This window comes from Pangasianodon hypophthalmus, chromosome 5 (genome assembly GCF_027358585.1).
Source record: "Pangasianodon hypophthalmus isolate fPanHyp1 chromosome 5, fPanHyp1.pri, whole genome shotgun sequence".
Lineage (NCBI taxonomy): Eukaryota > Metazoa > Chordata > Actinopteri > Siluriformes > Pangasiidae > Pangasianodon > Pangasianodon hypophthalmus.
In genome coordinates this window covers 24,463,867-24,476,206 of record NC_069714.1, presented here as the reverse complement: position 1 = coordinate 24,476,206, position 12,340 = coordinate 24,463,867, and the positions used below count along the sequence as shown (strand labels likewise).

Below are 12,340 nucleotides of genomic sequence, written 5' to 3'. Positions count from 1 at the left end.
ATGGGCTTCCAAAGGATAAGCCCCACAGATGTGAGTGGAGTTTATCAAACATGAGTAAGACCACCAGAGAGTGGAAAAAAAAAGAAAACATTGCTGGGAAACTTAAGCTGTCTGATTGGAGGTATTTGCTTTTGAAACTGAGTACCTCTCATCCTGTCACTGGCACCTGTAGGTATCTGAGACACAAATAATAATAATAATGATGAAGAAGAATTTGTACTGCAGTGCCACTCAAGATCCCTGGAGACCCAGGAACACTCTTTCCCTTCTCTCTCTCTCTCTCTCTCTCTCTCTCTCTCTCTCTCTTTGTCCCTCACAATTGTTCTGAGCTTGTAACAGTTTTGTATCTGCTCCCAAGTGGAACAGAGTTTTGTGTTTTGTATTAGAGTCTCTTTTCAGTTTCTCACTCTTTAGACTCACAGGAAAGCTATTATAGAGCTAACCAAAGGAGCTGAAGCAGTTTGTGTGTGTGTGTGTGTGTGTGTGTGCGTGCAGCAGAGCGTGGAAAAAAAATGTGCTGCTGCTGAGACTGTTCCTGCATTTGCAAATATAGATTTCATTAGTAGCAAAGTATTAATGCTGCTTTTAAAGCCACACTGCAGAACAACACAGAACAGAGAGCAGCAGAACTACCAGCACACTGTGTATTTCAATTCCTGTTATTCGGTTTCTAATTTTAATATAAAATCAAATAATTAATCCGACAACATATTAATTCTAGAAAAGTGCTTTAGTGAAGACAAACATGCAAGCATGCAGCAACTTGAATCACACTTTACAGACACAATTTTGTACTAATATGATAAACCTTTATGATTTCAAGTTTTGTGGGTAATTCTAATTTATGTACTACAGGCCAAACATACAGAAAAAGAGTCATTTTTAAGGTTGTACTATATTTTTAAGTTCTGTCAAATTTTCAACAACATATTACTTGTCATGTGTATGGTCTTTGAGGGTGGCTTACACTGACCAGTTTTTAATGATTTACAACTCCTAATTTAAGACGCCTGATTCAGTTAATCACATTTACCAGAGCAGCTATAACTGACAATTATGCATACATATGTATATAAATAGTATAAATTTTCACCACCATGGAACTATGTGTGGCAAAGACCAACACTGCTTATCACCCTGAGAACACTGTCTCTATGGTGAAGCATGGTGGTGGTAGCATCATTGTATGTGGATGCTTTTCAACCACAGCAACTAAGGAACTGGTCTGGATGAAACCAAATACAGGGCCATTCTAGAAGAAATATTTTTGGTCACACAGCTTAATTTACACAAGACTTTAAAACCAAGAACTGTAATGTCTTAGGATGGCTCAGCCAAAGCCCAGACCTCAACCCACTGCAAAAATGATATCTTACCAAGTGAGAATATCTTGAATACCAGTCTAAAATTTCTTATTAGATGTTGATCAAAGAAATATAAGGTTACTAAGCCTATTTTCAGCCATTTTTATTAATGTCAAGTTTGAAACTGTCCTGTTGAACTGGTAGATAATTTTGCTTATGTCAAGTATTTATTTTTAGAAAGTAGCAAAATGGTCTGGCAATACAAGATGGTTTCTAGCTTGAAATTTGAAACAAATTGCTAGAAACAGGTTTAGTATTCTTAAATCTGTTTGATCTTTTATGTTATGCTAGATAAATTCATTTTTTGAGAATCTGTGGCAAGAACTGAAAATTGCTGTTCATTGTCCCCATCCAATCAGACAGAGCTTGGACAATTTTAACAAGAAGAATGAGCATAAATTGCACAATCCAAAGCTGGTAAAGACTTATGTCAAATGACTGTAGCCAAAGGTAGTTTTAGAGGTTATTGACCCTGAATGAATACTTATGTAAGCAAGGCTTTTTTTTTTTTTTTTTTAGCTTTATTTGACATTTTGGACTTTTTTTTGGCAGTGCCATAGAATCCCAATTAAATACACTTGAACTGCAGAGTTTTTTTTTTTTTTTTTTGTCAAATAAGTTTAGAACTGCAGAGTTTTAAAATGCTGTCATTTTAAAATGGTCCTTGGTAGACATATAATTTCAATATATTTTCCACAATGAGACCAAGACTTTCTGTTTGTGGTGCAAAAAATGTCTATTATTCCACATTCTTATTAATCTACAAGGAAAGTCCATCATCTGGGTCTTTTTACAGTACTACATTTGTAATTCTCAGTATGAAACCACTAGACCAGGGGTCATCAACTGGCAGACTGCAGCCAGGATCTGGACCCAGCTAAGTGTTTCAATAAATGTTCCAGTAAATGATAAATTGACACTAGTTTTGTGACTCTAGTATTCTAAACTTAAACTAGCTCTGTGTCTATAGCAGATCTTCTGTTGTGTCTCATCCAATCAAATGTATACATATTAATTATTTAACTGAAGGTAGCTCACCAGTCCAGAGACTAACTGCAGGGCTATAGACATTAGGTCAGAAAAGGGAGAGTTTTTACAGATTTTCATAGTTTTTCATTTTATTTACCCTCTCTGGTCTGAACTGTTAAGCATTAAAAGGTAACTGTGTCAACATTTAGCAGATGCTGTTATCCAGAATGTGCAAACAGCTGAATGTGCAGCAATACAAAAGCATCAAGCAAATCTGCAAGGATTCGTAACAAAAGAGACTAGACAAATTATAGTTTGTACAAGTGTTCAGAGTGGTCTGCTGGTGCCAAAAAGACCATTTCAAACTTAGATGCATGAACAATACAAAAGACAATCAGAAACAAAAAGGACAATTGAAAGCCCAAGTGCATAAATAATAGTACATAATACAAGTAATACAAAAGCCAGTCAGTGCAAAGGATTATTCCTACCTTTGTGAAAGAAATAGAGTCTCAGTTGTTCAGACTGTAGGTGGAAGCTCATTCCACCTGGATGGTTAGACCTCAAATAAGGACAAATGATGGAAGTGGAAGCCCAGAGTTGGTGTGCAGGTGTGCAGATTTGAACCAGGCTGCATAGATAACGTGATGCAGAGCCGTCTGACACCTGGAATGCAAAGGAAAAAGCGGGAGTGGAGTAACTGCAGGAAGGGGTCACATGAGAAAACATCAGGAGGTTAGGAACCTGGTAAGCAGTAGAATTATGAATGCTCTGAAGAGAAGATATGGCATATCAAGTGGGACCAGCAAATCAAGAATTGCAGTAATCAAGTCTGGAAATAACTAGGATTTATACTGTATAAGAAAGGTCATGTCCTTCTGATGTTCTGAAGAAGAGGTCTGCGCTCTCTGTTTTAGAGATGTCAGAAAGGCAATCTGATATCTTCTGAGCAACTTGGGAGGTGACTGGAGGAAAGCAGAAATAAAGTGGTGTGGTATCCGTGTAGCAGTGATAAGAAAAGCCATGACAGCTGACACTGGAGCCCAGTGATTTAGTGCGAAGGGAAAATAAGTGTTGACCAAGAATTGACCCCTGAGGCACTCCATTAGTAAGACTGTGAGATGATGACAGTGAACCTCTACATGCTAAATAAAGGATCTTATAGACATTGCAAGAACCAGGTCAGATCATTACTGTCACGTCCACAATGGACAATTCCCTGCCAGACCTCCAGAGGTCACCCTGCCACATATTTTTGAATTACTTCCTTGGTTGTCCCACTGGTTTCCTGTGTTTGTGCATACCTGTCTCGTGTTGCTCATGATTAGTCCCTCTTTATAAGTTCTGTGTTTTCCCACTTTAGTTGCTTAGCATTTGTTATCGTGAGTAGTCAGTGCTGCTGTTGAGAAAAAAAAAGAAAAGAAACAGTTTAAAGTACACTATTTGGCCTAAAGTTTGTGGACACCAAGCATTTATATGTGCTTTTTGAAGATCCCATTCTCGATTTAGTCCCCTTTGCTGTTATAATAACCTCCACTCTTCTGGGAAGGCTTTCCACTAGAATTTGGACCGTGGCTGTGGGGATTTTGCTCATTCAGCCACCAGAGCTGTGGGGTCAGGCACTGATGACAGGTGAGGAGGTCTGGGGTGCAGTCAAAGGTGTTCCAGTTCATCTCAAAGGTCACCCAAGTTCTTCACGCCAACCTTGACAGATCATGTCTTCATGGAGCTCGCTTTGTGCACAGGGGCATTGTCATGCAGGAACAGGTTTGGGCCGCTTAGTTCCAGTGAAGGGAAATTGTAATGCTACAGCATCCAAAGACGTCCTACACGATTGTGTGATTCCAGCTTTCTGTCAACAGTTCGGGGAAGAACCACATATCGACGTGATGGTCAAGTGTCCATATATGTACTTTTGGCCATATAGTGTATATCAGCCTCAGTCTGACCCTGAAATTGTTACTGCAAATATTGCAGTGGGCAGATAAATAGGCTTTCATAGCAGCACATAATTATACTTAGCAGAATTAACATGTTTTTCCTTCTCAAGCATTTCTAAATTGGAGAGCGAGGCATATTTTTAAGAGAGAGTGTGTGTATGTGTGTGTGTAAAGTTAGTGGGACATTATTCTGGTTCCTATCATCTGGCACTGTTGTCTTATCTGGGCCAGATAGGAGTTTGATTGATGGTGCAATTATTGGGCCAGTTACCCTCTCTGTGCTTTTTCTCCATTTTAGCTATGCCTTTTCTGCTTTAGCTTTACTGTTATACAAAAAAAATGCATCTGTAAAGCAGAAAGTACATGAAGAATCACTGAGTAAAAATGAGTATTGATCTGATGAAATGTCCTTTGTTAACATTCATAGCTGATGTGGGTTGTGTTTAGGACTTTAGTGTTAGTGTGAAATTTTTCTTCTCCTCAGACGGAACTGAAGTGAGGTTTGGTTTCTGTCTCACACACTGACTATCAGCGCGGCATGGCACACGCACAACCGCTTTGCAAATGTGTGTTTGATGACAATCTGTTGCTGAGAACACATCAAGCTTTTCCTCAGTGGAAGTGTGAAGTGGCCATGTCTCTCGTCAGAGCCATTGAACAGATTGCTCCGTCTGTTTCTTCGCACTGTTGTTAAGGAGCAGCGCTCTGTCACATACAAACATATACTGGCATGGGTGACATGCCTGCAAAATGATTTCTGCATCAGTGATAGAGCCAGAGAGTTTACTTATATTCTGATTAGGCATGTGCAAAGGTTACATTTTCATATTATCATAACTGCCTAACCTTTTACTACAATTTACAATGTTAGCATAATATTGCTTTTCCTGAAAAACAAGTAAAGCTGTTTTTTCCAGACCACTGCCTTATAATTTGTGTAGTTGTATAACCATAGTCACTGTATCTGCAACAAGAAAACAGTAGACACACTGGAGACTTTCCTTTCCCTCCTGTATCCTAACAAATACAGTCTTTTGTTAGCTATCCATCTTTCATCTTTTCTGGTACCATTAAATTATTTATATGGCACATCTACTACTCTGTAGAGATCCAGAGGAGAGGTGTGATAAATTGTGGGACAACATTTTATGCTGAGACAACAGTGGTGAGAAGCAAGACACTGCTGAAAAAAAATGGAAAAAAAAATGTTTACTGAAAGTCATGTTGCAGACAGAAAATGTGGTTCTTTGTGGTGAAAACCCACATTGCTTATCACCATGAGAACACGGTGGTGGCAGCATCATTTTATGGGAATGCTTTTCAGTGACAGCAACTATGAAACATCAAGATAGAGGGCAGCCTGAATAGAGCCAAATACCTGTTTCAGTCGATGAAACAGCTGAAACCGGGCTGAAGATTCAATTTCCAGCAGGCAGAGCTTGGGCAATTTTGGCTTTGGTTTCTGGTTTCTGGCTTCTTAATTGAGAAAGAACATTTGAAAAATCTTTGTGTCTCATTGAGCAGCATTTCAGAAATTAAACTCATTCTTGTATTGAAGCATGACCTCATACCCTCTGAGGGAAAAATGCTTCCGTAAGAGTTCTTTGTATAATCAATAGTTTGTAGTTTTCTAAAGAGGAATTCTTTCTTATAGGAAACCTTTCTTTAGGGTTCTAAATAAAAATGTAAAGGATTGCACCCAGAGAAGCACAGCAAGCCTTAAGGGTTCTAGCTTTAGCCCATAAATGTTAATGAAGAGTAGCTAGAATGTTGACAGGAGATATTTCACAACCTTGGAATATACTGTATGGTTCTATGTGAGCTTATGTTAGTTACATGCCACGACATATACAGTACTGTACAAATGTCTTATGCACCCTAATTTTTTAAAATACAAATTTTGTCTCAGATGTTTTTAACATGTTAATAGACCACTTTTCAGAAAAAACAAACAAACAAACAAACAAACAAAAAGACCACAATGAAGGCCATCAGGTTTTACCTGCAAAAACATAGACAAGTGCAACAAAATCTCCAAGATGCTCAGTAAAACTTACCAGCTAATGTCCTTTAACATTGATGTATTTTTAAAGATCAAGGATTGTCACATGAAATTTGTTCTTTATGAAGACATCTTTGGTATACAGCATTTCTTTATATGTGCCTAAGACTTTTGATAAAATATTGCATAAAAGTATATAAGTTTAAAAGTTGTATTTACTTTCACACTTATGAAGGGTCAAAGCTTTATGGTTTTAAAAAATCAGAGAATTGCCAGATAAAACCTGGGTCAGAACATCTGATTTTTCTTAATATAAAGATTCCTATTTATTTGAAAATTTAAATAAAACCCCAATGACTTACCATCTGAGTCTATAATATACTGCCCCCTTTAGTTGCTTATACACTCCGAAGATAGCTCAGGCTGCAACAGCTTTTTTATAATACACCTTTGTCAAACACATTTTTAATCTATCAAGCTAACATAGCTAGCTAATATAGTGAAAAGCTAGCTAAAGTTCAGGGAAAATTACTGCTGCTTCTTTGCATATCACAAATTAATACATCCACAATCTAATGTCAGTTTCTCTCACAGATTCTAAAGCATTTAAGTAAAACATTCACATGGACACATACAGTGGTGCCCAAAAGTCTGAGACCACACTTTTTTATTTAAAATTAGAAATAAACAAAAGGTTTTAGAAATTTGAAATATTTAAAACAAAGAAAGTAAATGTTCAATATCTTGAATATTTAATATTCAAGACTCTGCACTATTTCTAGGTCCCTATTTAAATGTAAGCAGATGTGTGATATTGACCATTTTAACTGCTTTGTACAAAAGCTCAGATTGTCCTCATGCCTAATCTCTTGTATTGAAGCATGTGTTCAGACGACACTCGGATGGATTTGATCTAAAATGGCTCATAAGGTTTTGCACAAACTTGTGGAGTCCATGCCAGCTCGAGTGCACACTGTCATTAAAGCAAAAATGGGACATACCAAATACTAAGAAACTACTACTCAAATTTCACTCAAATTGTTGTCAATAATATAATTTGTAATGAAAATTGATATATTAAATTAGAAAAGAATGCAAAACAGAAGCATTTTCACTAGTGCTCTGAGACTTTTGGACCCTACAGAAACATTTACAGTGATAAGTGTTGCAGGAAAACATGGCACACGTTGCATATATTAGCAATTTTAGAAGTAAGTCATCATTATCATCAGCTATTAAGGATTAATATATAAACTGCCAGTCAACGTTTTTTTCTGGAATAATCTTTATTAACATTTTTGGTTTGACTTCAAGAAATGTTCAAATTAAAATATGGAAACATTTATCTATCAGTTATAGTGCCAGAAGTGGCTCATTGTTCGTGCAACGTGTCAGTCGCATGTTAGCACCTGATAATCACTTTAATGTGCTAATCACTTAGGGAAATGGAAATATTTCTCTTTAGAAAAGAAGCGTGGTTAATCACACTGGAGTGTGGATCTGTCTTTGTACTTCCCAGGCACGATGTGTAATAAAAACACTTGAAATTCCTGCCTTGCCATGCAGTCCATTTGAACACAGAGACACAGTTAATGGAAATGCGTAATGTGAATTAACACGTGTGAATGTTGCCACTGACCCGGTCCAATATTGTGAAGCCCCTGACCTGTTAAACACAATCCACTTTAGACAAAAAAGAGGTGTTGATTCTCTCTGCAGAACCCCAGGGATGAGGATGCTCCAGCTACAGAGGTGTTAATGTGTATGTGTGTGTGTGTGTGTGTGTGTGTGTGTGGATTTACTAAACTCTGCTGATGGAAATCAGTTTGCAAGTTTGAAACTCACCGCTTCAGTGATTCTCACATTACCAGGAGACAGCTGCTAAACACACCTGCCATTCACTCGGTGTGTGTGTATGTGTGTGTGTGTGTGTGTGTGTATTTCATTTACTGTGTATAAAAGTGAAGATTTTGTGTGTGTGTATGTGTGTGTATACACATATATATTTATGGAGTTTTCTCCTGCTTATACAGTTCAGCCTCATATTTTGGGAAATTGGTTCTAAAATGTTCTCTAGATTATGACCGGAGAAGATAAGATTCTTTTACTGTCATTGCACAGACAAGGAAATTTAGCTTAGGAGCAGAGCTCGGCAGGAGAAAGTCCATTAATTAAAAAATAGTTATCCATTTCTCTGGATTCTTCTCTTTGTCCTGTCCTCTCTTTTTTGGACACAAATGGCTGTATTAGATTCTTTCCTGGGAGACACCTTGCTGATGGTACAGTACTTCTTAAATTTAATGAACAAGAACATGGCCCTGTCTTGTCAGAACCTCACATTGCTGAAGGGCTAGAGGAGAACTGACACACACACTCTGTGAGAAAAAAAGAACTCTAGTCTCAAACTGTACACACCAATGATGCACCAGCAAGGTAGATCACTCGAACCGGCGTCATTTGGAAAAGAAAATGATACTCTACAGTCAGTAATTGTATGTGGGTATTGTGTGTGTGTGTGTGTGTGTGTGTGTGTGTAGCTTCAGCAGTGGCATGAGCAGCAGGAAGAGGTGGCTCGGATGGAGGCATCTGTAGCAGCCCGCTGGCAGGAGGAGGAGAAAGAAAGACAGAGAGAGGAGCAGGAGAGAGAGCATGCCAGGAGGACCAGACAGAAACAACAAGTATAAAAACACACACACACACACCCACACACCCACATTAAAAACACTGAAGTTTTGGTATTCTTTTATAAAGGACTCTTAAGGATTGTTTGAAGAGTTTTGGATGCATCCATTTAATTTTTATAACTCTTCTGCCTCCCCTGTGGCCTCGCAATTATTAATATTTTAAATCCATTTCATATTACAGCTTTAAATCTCAAATATGGTAGATTAGGCTCTGAATTTAAGGGTCGTTATTTTCTTTGGGGATCTTTGCCAACCAATAATGATAATAATAAGTCTTTATCATGAGAAATAGCAAGATTAATGTTAGGTCATTTTATTAGATTTTTTCTCTTTCTTGCTTGTAGCTCATAGTAAGACGGGGAGAAATTCTGGCAAGTGTATTGAGCGGCAAATGTAAAACATTGAATACTCTTTCCTGTCTGACCTTTTGAACATTTGAGGCCATTACAATACATTTAGACATAAATCTTGTGTATATATAAATATAAATATAAAAGTGTTAAATCTAAATCTAAATATTAACTATAAACCTAATGTTAAATCTAAATCTAGATGTTAAATGGTAATAGTTTCCCACTGACACAAAACTCAGAGATGGAAGGGACAATTAGCATATGAACAAGACCTTTCACTACTACATTTAACATTTAGATATAGATTTCCACATTTAGATTTATATTTAGCATTTACATTTAGCATTTAGACTAATCTAAATGTATTAGAATGGCCTCAAATATATATAAAAAAATCAGATAGAAAAGAGTATTACATTTTTTAAATTATATTTGGCACACCATACGAGTGTGTTTGAAGAGACTTTTGTGTTCGCAGGGACTTGGAGACAATATAAACAAGGGAATTATGGGAAATATTGTATATTATTTCAATACTTACAGTATAGACAAAGGTCTGTTTTGGAAGCAGTGAGCTTTGGTAAAGATTTTATTCATATTATTAACATTTTATGTGAGCCCAATAGCACTTAATACAAGTTGCCAGTTTCTAGATCTTCTTGTCAAGGTTGCCTACGAGTCTTGGGCTGTTTGCTCTCTCCTGAGCTTTTTGACCAGATGTTTCATCAGTTTATACTGTTCTTACCTGTTACTACTCATAGCACACTTCTCAACACTATCTGGTGGTATATGCGGGTGATTTTTCTGTAAAGAACTGGATGCATGTTTGCATTTATTGAAACTCAAGAAGACAAGGGCAAAAGTGAACTATGTAATACTCAGAAACTGGTTTGGGGTCAAAGAACATGAATAACAGAAACAGATAAAATGCTTACAATCATACAGGCAAGATTGCTCAAGCATGACAGTTTGGGTTTTATTAAGGAGTATGTGAATGGGAGCCAGGTATTCAGGGGGCATGATAGGGGTCATGATAGGGGTCATGTGACTGGTCAGGTGACATGGCTTGTAGTGTATGGGATGACTGAGAATTCTGGGATGTGGAGTTTGCGGTTGTTCACTGTGCTGGCTGTGACGTGGCACGCTGAGGATTCTTGGAGCAGAATTTTAATACAAGAGAAGGCAGAAACATGATTTTTGAAAAATCCTCCACTATATATAGTGCCTTGCGTCCTCCACTATATATAATGCCACCCCCTTGGTGTTTTTTCTATTGTTTTGTTGCATTATAACCCGAAATTAAAGTGGATTTTTTTGGGGAGGTTTGTACTATTTGAGATACGCAACATGCCTACCACTTTGAAGGTGCAAAATATTTTTTATTGTGATTGTGGCACAAACAATAATTAAAAATAATAAAAAAAAAAAAAACAGAAATCTTCAGTGGGCATAACTATTCACCCACCCCCCAAAAAAGTCAGTCCACCTTTTGCTGCAATTACAGCTGCAGGTCTCTTGCGATATGTCTTCATTAGATTAGCACATCTAGCCACTGGGATTTTTGCCCATTCTTCAAAGCAAAACTGCTCCAGCTCCTTCAAGTTAGATGAGTATTGTTCGTTAACAGTAATAGCAATTTTCAAGTCATGCCACAGATTCTCAATTGGATTGAGGTCTGGGCTTTAAGTAGGTCATTCCAAGACATTTAAATGTTTCCCTTTAAATCACTCCAGCTTTGTTTGTTTAGGGTCATTGTCCTGCTGGAAGGTGAACCTCTGTCCCAATCTCAAATCTCTGGCAGACTGAAACAAGTTTTCTTCAAGAATTGCCTTGTATTTAGCATCCATCTTTCCTCCAGTCCTGACCAGTTCCAGTCCCTGCCAATGAAAAGCATTCCCACAGCATGATGCTGCCACCACCATGCTTCACCGTAGGAATGGTGTTCTCGGGGTGATGGGAAGTGTTTGAATTTGCACCACACATTTCAATTTTAGTCTCGCCTGACCAGAGATTCTTCTTCCATGTGTTTGGGGAGTCTGCCACATGCTGTTTGGTGAACTCCAACCATGTATTCTTATTTTTTTCTTAAAGCAATGGCTTTTTTCTGCCAATCTTCCATAAAGCCCCACTCTGTGGATTGTACGGCTTAAAGTGGTCCTGTGGACAGATACTCTCATCTCTGCTGTGGATATTTGCAGCTCCTTCAGTGTTATCTTTGGTATCTTTGTTGAATCTCTGATTAATGCCCTCCTTGCCTGGTCTGTGAGTTTTGGTGGTCGGCCTTCTCTTGTTTGGTTTGTAATGGTGCCATATTCTTAACTTTTTGTTATAATGGATTTAATGGTGCTCTGTGGGGTGTTCAAAGTTTGGGATTTTTTTTATAACCCAACCCTGACCTATACTTCTCCACAACTTTGTCTCTGACATGTTTAGAGAACTCCTTGGTCTTCATGATGCTTGCTTAGTGGTGTTACAAACTCAGGGGCCTTTCAGAACAGGTGTATTTGTCCTGACATCGTGACAGATTGGGTGACACTTTGATTGCACACAGGTGGACCTCAGTCAACTAATTATGTGAATTAATCAACTAATTATGTAAATTAATTAAGTTAATTGGTTGGACCAGATTTTATTTAGGGTTTTTCATAGGAAAGGGAGTGAATACATATGCACGCACAACTTTTCAGTTTTTATTTTTTTTTAAACAAGGTATTTTTTTCATTCCACTTCAACAATTTGGTCTATTTTGTTAAGTCTGTTACATATAATCCAAATAAAAATCCATTTTTTCCAGGTTGTAATGCAGCAAAACAGGAAAAACACTAATGGGGGTGAATACTTTCGCAAGGCATTGTATATCTCATCTTTTGCCCATCTGTGAAGGACTGATGTGTTTGTCAGGATTTAAAATGAATTGGTCCTGTTAATGTTGTCATTGTGAAGCATTTTAAATATTTAGGAATCAAAGTTTTCCCTTTCGTTAAATCACATTATAAAATATAAATATACAGAAGCCATTTTGGATAAA

At 37.5% G+C, this 12,340-nt stretch overlaps 1 protein-coding gene across 1 annotated transcript in view; it reads left to right on the top strand.

Annotated features, from left to right (window-relative positions):
• LOC113526151 (coiled-coil domain-containing protein 148) overlaps window positions 1-12,340 on the top strand; it is an 82,179-nt gene that overhangs the window by 61,102 nt on the left and 8,737 nt on the right. The window contains exon 11 of the mRNA XM_026912967.3: window positions 8,813-8,953. Within this exon, the coding sequence (XP_026768768.3) occupies window positions 8,813-8,953 (141 nt within the window). The remainder of the gene's footprint in view (window positions 1-8,812; window positions 8,954-12,340) is intronic.